Source organism: Pelecanus crispus, chromosome 6 (assembly GCF_030463565.1).
Source record: "Pelecanus crispus isolate bPelCri1 chromosome 6, bPelCri1.pri, whole genome shotgun sequence".
NCBI lineage: Eukaryota > Metazoa > Chordata > Aves > Pelecaniformes > Pelecanidae > Pelecanus > Pelecanus crispus.
In genome coordinates this window covers 37,891,526-37,904,411 of record NC_134648.1, presented here as the reverse complement: position 1 = coordinate 37,904,411, position 12,886 = coordinate 37,891,526, and the positions used below count along the sequence as shown (strand labels likewise).

Here is a 12,886-nt window from a genome sequence, read left to right as displayed (position 1 = left end):
ACTGAAAAATGTAAAATAAAATACCCTAAAGACTTACCATCCTCTCCAAATATCTGCAAACCCCTTCCTCCCCCTCTCAGAAAAAATATCCCACTTTCCTCTACTACTGCTAAAAATACAGTATAACAACCCGTAACTCTTGTTAATTTCTTAATTCAAGCAAGAGTAATGTTCATGTACTAGATTTAAAAGCTCCTGCTAATTATCAACATGACACTCATATCACAGAACATTAGTCTTCTAATTTTGCTATTTTTCGGTTGATTTTAACCAGAAAATTACATGTAGAAGCACGTTTACAAAATATTAAACAAATACCAGGCTTAGAATTTTAATTCCTTGGACATCAGGAATTCCTCCATTTAAGTTTGTCCACTAGTACTAATTCTGTCTTTATTATTACATTATCCCAAACTATTTTTTCTACCCTATCTCATTCAATTAACAGGATATGTTCTGGGAGTAAAGCCAAGTTGTACCTTGAAGGATGGCACTCTAAGACCCTACTTTCAATAGCATGGAACCTAAACATTACATAGGAGAACAGGTTTTTAATCTGAGCTTTTGCCAAGGGATGCTTAACTGGCTGCATTAATTGCATTGTTGTGTATAAACAGTAAATTGCAAGACCTTTCTAAGCTTTTGCACTCATGAAAAATGGCACTTTGACTCCATTCCCTCTGCAGTACTCCCCTAACTGCTTGTTGCAATTGAATTGGGTCCATTGTGCAACTTCAGAATGTTAAACAGCAATATACTAACAGAAGTCAAAATTATCAAATAAAGCAGAGATGCAAGCTTCTTCTCAGACCACTAGAAAGAGAGATGACTGCATTCTCAGTTTTCACACATAAGCCAAAGAAACCATACAAAGAAACCCCCCAACACACATTGCTTTTTTATGTGACTCCAAAAAATCTGCGTTATTGTTTAGACGGTACTTTTTTCTTCTCCTGAAAGAATGTACTTTATTTCAATTTCTCATCAATTTATTTTAATGTCAAGAACAGTCAATATATCCTTAAACAAAGTAAATCACTCTTTAAATGAAAGATTTAGAATTAATAACTAGTAAGAATACTAACTAACAAGACACTAATTTTAGGCATTAAGAGAATCTACAGAGTAAAAGAAATGGGTTGGTAATAACTGTATTGGAGTATAACTTACCAAAAATACAAAATATATGGTATTTCCTTATATCCTCAGTTTAAAAGTACTATTAATGAGATCATTTTAAAGACAGTTTGTTTTAAAAAGCTGAACCATGGCAACATGCAAGTCAGGGTAGGTCTCTTGATTTAAAAAGTTTTGAGTTGTGATATCTACTTTGCTCCCCAGGCTATGTTACCTATCCAGCTCTCAGGTCCATACCAGGCATCTTGACTCCAACACTGTTTACCACACAACATACCATTCAGAGAAGTTGATACACATCTCATGATCCTACAACTAAAACTGGCAATGCAGCAGCCCTCTTTTACTCCCCACCTGCCATGGCTCCGTACAGCCTGTATGCTGTAAGCCTGCTCCTATAGAGACTTTGAGCACTCCTGAACACATCAATGGCAGACTTACTGAGGCAGATAGGAATGGTATTCTAGGGTCCTGTTTCATCATCAAGGACAACAGCCAGAAAAGTAGAGCATTTCAAAATGGAAAACTAAAAAACTATCTACAGAGTAGAAAATGCTTACCTGCTGAGCTAAGCAAAACGCTGAAGTCTGTTCCTCTCTGTGATTCCCCACATTCACTCTGTCCCTCTTTTTCTGTATCCTCATAGCGGCTCCAGTTGGAAAAAATCTTTCTTCTGGAATAGTTTTTCAGTTCTTCCTTCTCTTCTTCCTCTTGTGATTTAGTATCATCATCCTCCTCTACCTGTGACATTTAAGTGGACAGTTAAGCCATTGCAACTCAATAGCACTTTGTTCTGTATTTAAACAGTCATTCATACAAACAACTGCAGCCACAGAATTAAAACCCAGAAAGACAAATCAGCCTGAATCCATGTCAAAATTTTAGATCGGGTGCTACCATCTTCCTGAACTGTAAGTCATCAATAGTATAATTAAAAGCACCTAGTGAAGCTTCAGTTCTTACAGGGGTCAAGCAGTGACACTGATGCAAGTTGCACCGGTTTCCCTCCTACTCTGGAAGACCATAATGAACAGCTTCCTTTTCAAACTGAGAGCAATGTGTAGGGAGCAGAACTAAGAATTTAATCACAGTATCCCATCCAAGTGATGCAGTGATAAAGATGATAACTGAAAGAACTGATGTTTGTAGAGCGGAATAGGAAAAACAGAACATAACAAATACTGCAGAAAAACATCAGGAAAGGGTGATCTACGTTAAGAATTTCCATTATAACAGACTACAGGGTTTTAACGCAAGTAATACAGAATAATTAATCAAAAGCATTTCCTTCATGAAAGCCATTTTATGGAAATACACACGGAAAAATTAAATAGACTGCTGGCAATCTACTAGCCAAACTCTTAAAAAGCTCTAGAGTCAAAGTGAGAGCTCATTGCAGTGTCAGCTTAAGATGCAAGCAAAAGAGGCATTTGCCACAGGTACTTAACGGCCATGGAAAACTCTCCCCTCCTTTGAATCCTCTATATCAACAGAGCTCTCCTCTCCCAGAGCTTGGGGTTCAGCTGGAATGACTGTCGGTTCACAAACAGAAGGATGTGCTTCCTGGAGGAAGCAGCACTCAACAGGCAAGAAGAGAACTGAGAGCAACCAGAGAAGTTCTGTACAAGATACTTTCTACAGAGGTCTCAAGCTCTGAAGAGGTGGAGTAAGGGAGTCAAGAAAGAAGAGACTCCCACCATGTCGGCTCCCAAACATTACTGCTGACAGCTCCACTCTCTTTTCTCTCCTTTACTCCATCTCTCCTTTCACAAACCACAGCGTGCTGCTGCCATAAGATTAAATTTCACTGTCCCAAAAATAAGTACATTCTTCATGACCAGGGCAGTGAAATTCAAGTTTATCTACACTGCTGTAAAGCTTAAAGCCATCTCCATTCAGTATAAAATAACTGAAAAAGCAAGCTACCTCTCAGTAAGTCATTATATACCCATAAGCCAAAACACCCTTACAGCTCACCATCAGACACTGGCTTTAAAGAGGACCTTGGCTTTGATAGTTAATCCTGAAATAAATGTGAAGAGCAATTATTTATGTTCAAAAAAAGCCCTTGTAAGTAAAGAGCTGCAACATCTTGTGCAGAAAAATTACTAAAATCTCTAGTAGTTACTGTGTTCCTAAAACCCTACTATTAGGGTTTTTGAAGCACTTACACATTGGTACAACACTGGACAACCTGGTAAAAACAACTGCACAAATCCATTATCAGGAACATCACTTCATTAACTTGTTTTATAATCAATGAGTTACTTCCATAGCTCAAGGAAGGACATAGAGCAATGCAACACATGTTTTAGATTGATTTTAGAAATCCATTGTGAGGAAGGCTTAACTACTCCATAGAAAATTTTGTAGCTATATTTTTGGCTCAGCTAGACAAGGACAAACTGTTTGAGATTTTCATGTTCCTCTAGTGTCCAATTACGCAACAGAAAAACCTCTATCAACACCAAATAAACCCCTGTTGCACACCAGAGACTATATTTATATGCAAGTCCATCATCATAAGAAGATGACTGACACATGAAAAAGTAGGAAGTAGCAGTTTGTGGACAGTGGAGCATTATTACTCCTTAGTTCTGAAAATATATTAAAAATGGCCAAAAGTAGCAGTGAAGCCTGTTTCATGGCTTTTATAAAATGTCTACTGAAAGCCAAAGCATCTTCAAACACAATTCTGAGAGTTTAGATTCGCCCATGTTTGATGTCTTAAAAATGACCGCCCAGCATTATCACACAAGTAGCAAAATCAGAACTAGAATAATGACTTTCCAAGAAAAATAATCCACCAATCTTCATAAGCAATCTTCTTTCAGCACTGTTTGAGAGATCTGGTTAAGAACAGCATGAAGGAATGGTAAAATCATCAGAGAGTTTAAAAAACAGATTAAAAGCTGTCATAATTATACAAATATATTACCAGTTGTCAAACAGCTGACAAGAAGGAAAATATTGTGTGCGTTCTCACTGGTTCTGTGCAATTTTTAGGTAAATTCTCTTTTCCTTCTATTCATGAGATAAATACACTAAAACAGTTGTTGTGGACAAATGGTTGTGTGTGTGAGCAAGGGGAAGAAGTCACAACTCTCTATTTACTGGGGACTGATCCAGAGCTATAGTTCCCACAGAACAAAGGCCAAATCCACTTCTATCAAGATAAGAATCAACTTATTTCTCTTCTGTTCTTCTATAAATTGAATGATTTGCTATAATACAACAAACCTAGTGAAATTCAGTGCCCAAAATAACTTGGAGTTGATACAATTCACAAGTCAAAGCAAGAATAGTGCTACACTGATAGATCTGTGTTGTACTTTGGTTTTGTTTTTAAGAAAAGATCAGAATCACCTTAGGCAACTATGACATTATATTTAATTACTTACTATAGACCTGTTTGAAGGATTCACTCCTTTCAGCTGTCAACATAAACAAAATAGGACTATCACCTTCTTATTTTAACAAGCTTCCAGTAAACTAATATGGATTCAAATGTTTCCTCTTAATCTGGACTAAATTCTTTTTCACATTCTCTTATTAGCTATGTTATACAGCACACCTCAAGGAAATTTTGTTTCTTGGAAGTAAAATCGTTAACTTTAAGAAATAAACCACAAATTCTCAGGAGTGTTAATAGCAGTTGTGCAGCCTGGTTCCCCAAGTACTGTCTCAGGTTTACTTTTGAAATGAGTAAACTTCAAATACAAACCTGCTTACATTTCCAATAAATATTTAATGGAAAATTTTACATGGTGCACTGCTGTGCTACGAGATAAAACTGCAAATAATCACATTTGAATATTCAACATTTAAACAACTTAAAGATGCATCTTCATCATTAAAACTATCAAATACATAAAAAAACTCTGATCGGTGAAGCTTCAGAAAAGAATTTGCTTCTACCATCTCACGAGACAGCTACCATCTAAAGTAACAACCTCGGAAACACATAAACATAAATCTTCATTACCTTCCTCTTAGCTGCCTATTCAGCTAGACTATATGCTGCTACCGTTGTCATCATACCTTACTGAAAATGAGTCTTAATCAGTATAGAGCAAACATCTGTCCTATGTGTAACGAAATAAAGTAACTTCCCTCCTGCCCCACCCTCAAATAACAAATGATACAAACTGAAACAAATTACAGAATCCAACTCAAATATAACCTTTAAAACAGGATTACTCAGATAAGGAGAAAAACTTATGCCTTTAAACAGTATTGAACAACATCTATGCATTATTGCTCAGTGCTATAATGCACTGTGATACTATAGGAGGTATAATATTTATCTGCTATGCCTCTGTTTCAGATATTATTACATGCATTACCATTTGCACATTTCATTGAAATTTTGAAAGTGGGGAAAGTATGCAAAAGCCCAGCTGAACAAAACCAGGAAACCTTCAGACTGTTTTGCATATCAGAAGAACAAAAAAAATATACACAGTGTTCTGCCTAAACACTGATTTCATATAAGTCATTCAAACAACAGTGAAAAGGCCAAGCTCTCCTGCAGAGGAGCTTGCAGAATTTGGGGTCTTCCATCAAGGAATTTATTTTCATCCTTTACCAGAGCCTATGACTCCACATTCATTCTGAAGGAAAGCAAAATGCATAGCACATGTGACCCCAATCTACAGTCTCTACCACAGCAAAAGAGCATTTTAATACACCCTCCTTTATACACTAATTTTGCATACAGGGTTGGGGACGGTATGGTATTGAGAAAAAATAGGAAAGCAGGTTTTCTGTTTGACTTTTCTTACAGAGAAGAACACGTTGATGCACACGGTTCAGGAATGAAGGTGTCAAAATGAAGTAAACATTGTTCAGAACAGATAATTTCCCTTGGGGTCATCCTTCTGCACTTCCCTGGAATCCAGAGTAGTTTGGATCAAACCAAGGCTGAAGTACACAATGGAAAAAGTGCAACAGTGACCTCTTGCATCCTGCTTCAATTACTCAACCACTCTTCACTGTAAGTGCAATCAGCCCTAGCATGTTAAGCACATGTGTGCAAACACTCGACAAGAACTGATGAACTCACAAGCCCTTTAAAAAAAAATTATAAGTGCATTAAAAGTCAGAGCTTCCATTAAGACTTCTAAAACTGTATTTATTCCCCTTAGGAATCCATAGGAGTTAAGGCTTATAGCCCTCTTCCTGTTCAGTTCCATTATCTCTGCAAGAAAAGTTTAAAACATTTAATCTTTGTCAGTACTTAGAATGTTCTACAGTGACTGGGAGGAGCATAGAAACAACATATGTTCAGCTTGCCTTTCTTTGGGCCAACTGCCCTTCCCCGTTATGTAGATATCATGAATTATTAGATTTCCATTCTTATTTATTTTGTAGTATTTCTCCCAATTCTCTTCCTGAGAATGTCACTTTACAGAATGTATGAAAACATAGTTTGAGCTTTTTTATCTGTTAGAAAGAGCATAGCTATTTCTCTCCTTCACCTTTCCAAATTCCTACAATAACCTTTTCATTTTATCTTTAGAAACTCTTTACAATTGTATTGATCAAGCTCTACTTTTCTCTTCTGGTACTGTAACTTCTGTATTACTGTTTTGAATATTACACCTCTCAAAGACATACACGTTTCCTTAATCTTTTCCATTTCTCACCTCTAATACCCCAGACATCTTGTATATCCACCCAGAGTCCATAGTAATTACTTAGCCACTGCCATGCATGGACACTTGCATGCTCATGGAGAGTGATAACCACTGTCTACTCCATACATTTGCTGCTCTCCCAGCCAGCAACAGCGCACACCAATTCCTTCAGTAAACTTCTCTCTTGATTTCCTCTTCCCTTCTGGGAAACTGCTGTAAGGCTTTGCCCAAGTGTGATGACATTCAGGATTATCTATCTCAATCCCAGTTTCTCTTCTCATCAAGGAAAAAGGCTAGCAAGACAAAATCAAAATATCCTATGGGTTGAATCTGACCTAGACTATCAGCTGCGTCATGAACAGGCATGTATCTTTTCCTCATTTGTATTTAAAATAGTAAAGTGTGTGTTCAGAGACAATTTCTCCTCTCCTCCACATCCCAATTTGAGCAGCATCTGTTACAGTCAAATTCTCACACATGGAACTTGTAAGTCATAGGGTCAAAAAAACATATATAATTAAGCAACAAAGCAGTTCATAATCTCTACACTTTAAATTGTTTCACAGAATAGAAATCTGTACACGGAGGTTTGTATGAGTGACAATAAGTAAAGTAGCTTGGCTGATATTAACTACTGAGTGCTTCCTCTAGGCAGACATAAGTGGAAATGTGAAAGACTTAAAGTTACACTTTAATGACTTAAATTGCTCTTGGAAAGACATACCTGCTTTTAATTTCATGGTTCAAAGTTATTGCTGGTGTAACCAAACAGGAGCAATGAGATTACACCAGGAATTATTTTAGCACAATATGAATACAACACAATCTCAGAAAGATTTCATTTTTTTTGTAACAGTGCTCATTAAATGCACTTTTTTTACCTTAAATCCAGAAAGGTACAGGAGAATGCCCTGACAGCTTAATGTTCTCTATCACAATGATTGATAGGCTTATACCTTATGATAGTTATATATAGTATAATAATCTTCAAAAAAGTTGTTCTGATTTTCCAGATTTACCTAATTACAACCCCTAGATATATGTCCCTCTTCTCTGTCTTGTAAGTAATTAGACATTTATTAACATTAAACCTAAAGGTGGCAAAGGAATACATTATCTAATTTATTGTGGTGGAAATTTAAATGGCTCTCTAAAACATGAACTGTATAGTATATTAAAGAAAAACAGGATATATATTCAGAACTACGGCAATGAAAGCAGAACTGCATTTTTAAACACATTTCTTACATTAATGCTATTATTTTACAAAAGACAAAGTACTAGTGCAATTTTATCGATACCGATGCAAGTTTGTAGGTGTTTAGAATCAAGATGACCTTGCCAACAAGAAATAATACAGAACATAATCTTTATGAAGTTACCTAGACAGATGGCTGAAATTCAACAGAATTTGAAATGCAATTCACAATGATACAGACAAACAGGAATTTAGTTTTAAAAATAAAAAAATTTAAAAAAACAGTAGCGAATTAACAAGGTAAACATGTCTGTCAGTATATTGTATACATACTCCACTAGCTGGGAAAATCCCATGAACCATGCCAACACATTGTTCTGTCTACCCAGGAATATTAATAATAAATTTCTGTACAGAGAAAAAAGAGCAAGTTAGAACAATATAAAAAGGTCAGTACAAAGTAAGAGTGGAATACAATCCCCCAAACTATTCTTACTTAGTACTCTTAATCCAGATTTTAGAAAAGAAAATGAAAGATAAGATTTGTAAATTTCCCTAAAAAATAAGATTTTCCTAATGTAGTGATAGCATAAGATACCATAGCTTCTTTCAGAGATAGAACGTAATATTTTGTAACAATACTCAGCAACACTTGCCAAAAACTGTGAGCTGTTAGCTTATCTATACTGAATTGTTTTCAATGGACATCATATTCACAAGTCTGACCACAGTAACAATGAAAAAGTAAATATAATAATCTTGTCCACCAAATTATTTTGCTTCAGAGTTCCTCCTTATTCTATCTATGAAATGCAAATAATTGGAACCGATTAAAAACTTCAAATGAAAAAGACTGTTTTCTCATTACTATTTAACTGAAAAAACGCCTCTAAAAATATTCTTTGCACTCAAAGTTATAATATCATCAAGCAGCAGGACGGTACAAGTTGTACTTCATCTTCCTCACAGATCATTATTAATATCTCCACAAGCTATAGCCATATTTTGTACAAATCTTACGCATCACTGAATTGGAACAACAGCTTCTATTGGGAGCTAAATCGCTCCCTGAGACTCACTGAGCCAGGGGGAAAAAAAAAAAAAAAAAAAGCCCCACAGGCAAACAGCTTGGTTATTTTGTTTGTAACTACTGATTTAAATGGCTGGCTATCTTCCCTTTCAAAGAACTAGAAAATAATCCATAAATGCCGATGTTCACTTTCCACTGCTATCTCAGGAATACTTCTGTAACCTGCTAGCACATTATTAGCTGCATGGCCCTTCATATGGGTGGCTTACAGAGGCAAAATGAATCAACTTCTACTACATACCGCTGAAGTTCTGTACTGCAGCTTCTAAAGACCCAGTTTGAAAACTGTTGACTCCTAGATAAAATAAACTTAATAACCACACAATGTACATTCACAGGAAGAAACTGGCAAAAGCTCTGTTCTCTAACGTTAGAAGTAGACATGGGAACTTGGTAAAGCCTATCAAGTAAGTATTTATTTTGGAAACTGCATTATTTCAAGAATTCGCTCATTAGACTCAGGATTTTCATAGAATCATAGAATCGTTTAGGTTGGAAAAGACCTTTAAGATCATCCAGTCCAACCATTAACCTACACTACCACATCCACACTAAACCAATCAAGGGTAGACTAGACTAAACCATGTCCCGAAGTGCCACGTCTACCCGGTTTTTGAACACTTCCAGGGATGGTGACTCCACCACCTCTCTGGGCAGCCTGTTCCAATGCTTCACTACCCTTTCCGTAAAGAAATTTTTCCTAATATCCAATCTAAACCTCCCCTGGCGCAGCCTGAGCCCATTTCCTCTCATCCTATCGCTAACTACATGGGAGAAGAGACCAACACCCACCTCACTACAACCTCCTTTCAGGTAGTTGTAGAGAGCGATAAGGTCTCCCCTCAGCCTCCTCTTCTCCAGGCTAAACAACCCCAGTTCCCTCAGCCGCTCCTCATAAGGCCTGTGCTCCAGACCCTTCACCAGCCTTGTTGCCCTTCTCTGGACACGCTCCAGCACCTCAATGTCTTTCTTGTATTGAGGGGCCCAAAACTGGACACAGGATTCCAGGTGCAGCCTCACCAGCGCCGAGTACAGGGGAACAATCACCTCCCTGCTCCTGCTGGCCACACTATTCCTGATACAGGCCAGGATGCTGTTGGCCTTCTTGGCCACCTGGGCACACTTGGGCACACTGGGCACAATTTTCCAAACTACAAAGCCACCAGCTAAAACTTAGCTCTACTCATGTAGCTTAAAACTCCAAACTGAAGGATATTTGATGGGGTGTGTTGTGAGAATGGTATCATTATAAATTCAGCACTCATTCTGCACTAATTAGGAAACTCAATAGAGAATCAACAAGCTACATTAGCTGTAGAAGCAGTCCTTTGCCCCCCTTCCCCAAGGCTGAGCCATGCTGCGAGCAAAGAGCCTGTAGGAAGCTTGTCCAGCTGCTGTCTATAGATAGAGAGACTTTTGATTTTCTAAACTTGCCAAGCCAATACATTTCCACCAACAGAAAATCAACTGTATTTTTTCTTTAATTCAGTGGAAATGATTATATAAAAGTTACTGGCAACTATGCAAACTCATCAAGCAATTTATACAAAATTGTCACATGGACCTGCACAAAACCTGGCAGCTCTATTACTTTCAAACTGACAGTAACTTAAGAAAGCTGAATGTTTTTCTTACAAACATTCAGTCAAAAATATGAGTGCAAACATAAAATAGGAGCCTCTGTCTTGACAGAAATAACAGGTTTCAAGAAAACCTTATAAAGCAAGTATATTGCCACAAAAGTTACAGCATTTTCAATTAGATTACTGATCTTTCCTATGTATAGGTTGTATTTGCCAAAGTCAGGGGGTTTAAGTATTGCATACATATGGATCCACATATGTGAATGTTGTATGTCATATTCTAAAACCAAATTATACTTAGTATTCTGGATAGGTTAAGGAAAATTTCTACAGAAAGTTATTTGTTCTTACCAAATCTGCTGTTCCTAAATAGAAGTATCCTGAGCTGCATTAGAGATTGACTGTGTTCAGAAATTGATTCAATTCTTATGTGTTAATGTCACAGTATTGTAGACTAATCCAAGCTGAAAGGGATTGCAAGAGGTCATCTTGTCCAACCACCTACTCAAAAGAAGGTCAAAACTGAAATCAGACCAAGCAGGTTGGGGCTTTGTCCACTCAGGGCTTGAAAACCTCCAATAGTATACCTAATTCTTAGTGTTTCATTTTGTTGTTTTATTCTAGCAGTTCTAAAATTGCAAAAGCAGTTGTAGTAATAGCTTTAACAATAACTTGTAAAGAACACACGTAAGGAGCTCTGTAACATCAAGGAATCAAAGTTTGTTGAGGGTATATATTCACCTCAACAGTTCAGTAACAGACTTTTTAAAGGATATTGCTATTTTGCTAGTCTTCATGAGTCAGTAAGCAAGACAGCCTCTCTCAATAAACATAACTGTTATAAACTGATATGTAGTGAAAAGCTTTGTACTTCTGCAACCATAATAATGATGAAGTAAAAGTATGACAAATTATGTAAAAAGCTCACTCAAAGCACCATCCATCTGCAGAACAGAGAAAAATTTGAGTCTTGATCCTAACCCGCAAAGGTTAGTTCATAATCTTAACAAAGTCTGCTCAAAAGAGTGAAGTTTAGAGAACACCTCAGTTATACAGACAAGTCTAATGTTTATTTAACACCGCCTACATGCACACAGTTTTAGAACAAAAACACCACAAATCCAGCAACTCTCTACCAAGACCAAAGCCAACATGTTGAAGAAGCTTCAGGGTTTCTCATGCAAGGAAAAATATGTGACAAAGTTTCTCAATAGATCAATTTTTTGCCATAATGAAAAAAAAGAAAAAAAAAAAAAAACCACCCAAAAAAACACCTTTTGAAAGATTCCGGTTGTGCTCTATTAAGAATGCAGAAAGTTCTCCAAAACTTATTACATTTGAATAAAAGATAACTATTTCCTACCTTTAAATTTAAAAATAATTTATAATATTTAGTGCCAAATTAAAAGTTTAGGGTTTTTTTAAATGCATCTATTTTGTAAAAAAGAAAGCACATAAGGAGTAAGACATTATTTTTCTATGGATTTCAAAACATGAAAATAACTAGTGATATTCACCCACACTTTTATATTTTCAATTGGCACAGCATTAAAGAAGAAAAAAATTCTGAAAGACACCAAACAGAACAATATTCTTTCAGACCGTACCCCTAAACTGGCAGAAAAATAATCAATAGTTCTCTTCTCTTTCCTACTATTAACCTTCTGCCAGCTTAAGTTCCTTGTTATCAGTTCACAGTGGAATCAGACAAGCGCAAATAATGGTTAGATAGGCTGGAAGCATGCTCTGAAACATGGGATCTGGGAAGCAGGTCCTTCCTTCATATCTGGCAGCAGTTATCTGCTAGATTGACTAAGTGTGCTGGTAAGCCATATCCTTGGCTTTAATTTCCTACAATGTTAAACTTGGTTTTTTAAAGCCAATTTTGTTTTCTCTTTCCATTAAAGACTTGCAGATTCCCCATTACTACTCCTGTTCCACATAATACATGTGGACACACAGGTGCGTCCTTTGTCAAATTCACACATTTTTTAAATAAAAATTAAAAAAAGATACTTTGCTACCAATATTTATGTTGACTGGTAGAACTTTCAACATGAATTTTAGAACATTTGCAACTGCTTTTAGTCCCCTTTTTCAGTTATGGCTTTAAGATTGTCACACTGAGATGTGTAGTGCATCATTTCAGAAGTTCAGTATACAAGTACTGATGTTTGGTTCACAGTGGGAAATTCTATCTTTAGTTTAAATTAAAACACCCAACATCTGACACTTTTTC

The 12,886-nt window shown here is 36.5% G+C and overlaps 1 protein-coding gene across 1 annotated transcript in view; it reads right to left on the bottom strand.

The window, feature by feature from the left end:
• The window catches only part of AVEN (apoptosis and caspase activation inhibitor), a 105,197-nt gene that overhangs the window by 75,709 nt on the left and 16,602 nt on the right, over positions 1-12,886 (bottom strand). The window contains exon 2 of the mRNA XM_075713035.1: positions 1,698-1,878. Within this exon, the coding sequence (XP_075569150.1) occupies positions 1,698-1,878 (181 nt within the window). The remainder of the gene's footprint in view (positions 1-1,697; positions 1,879-12,886) is intronic.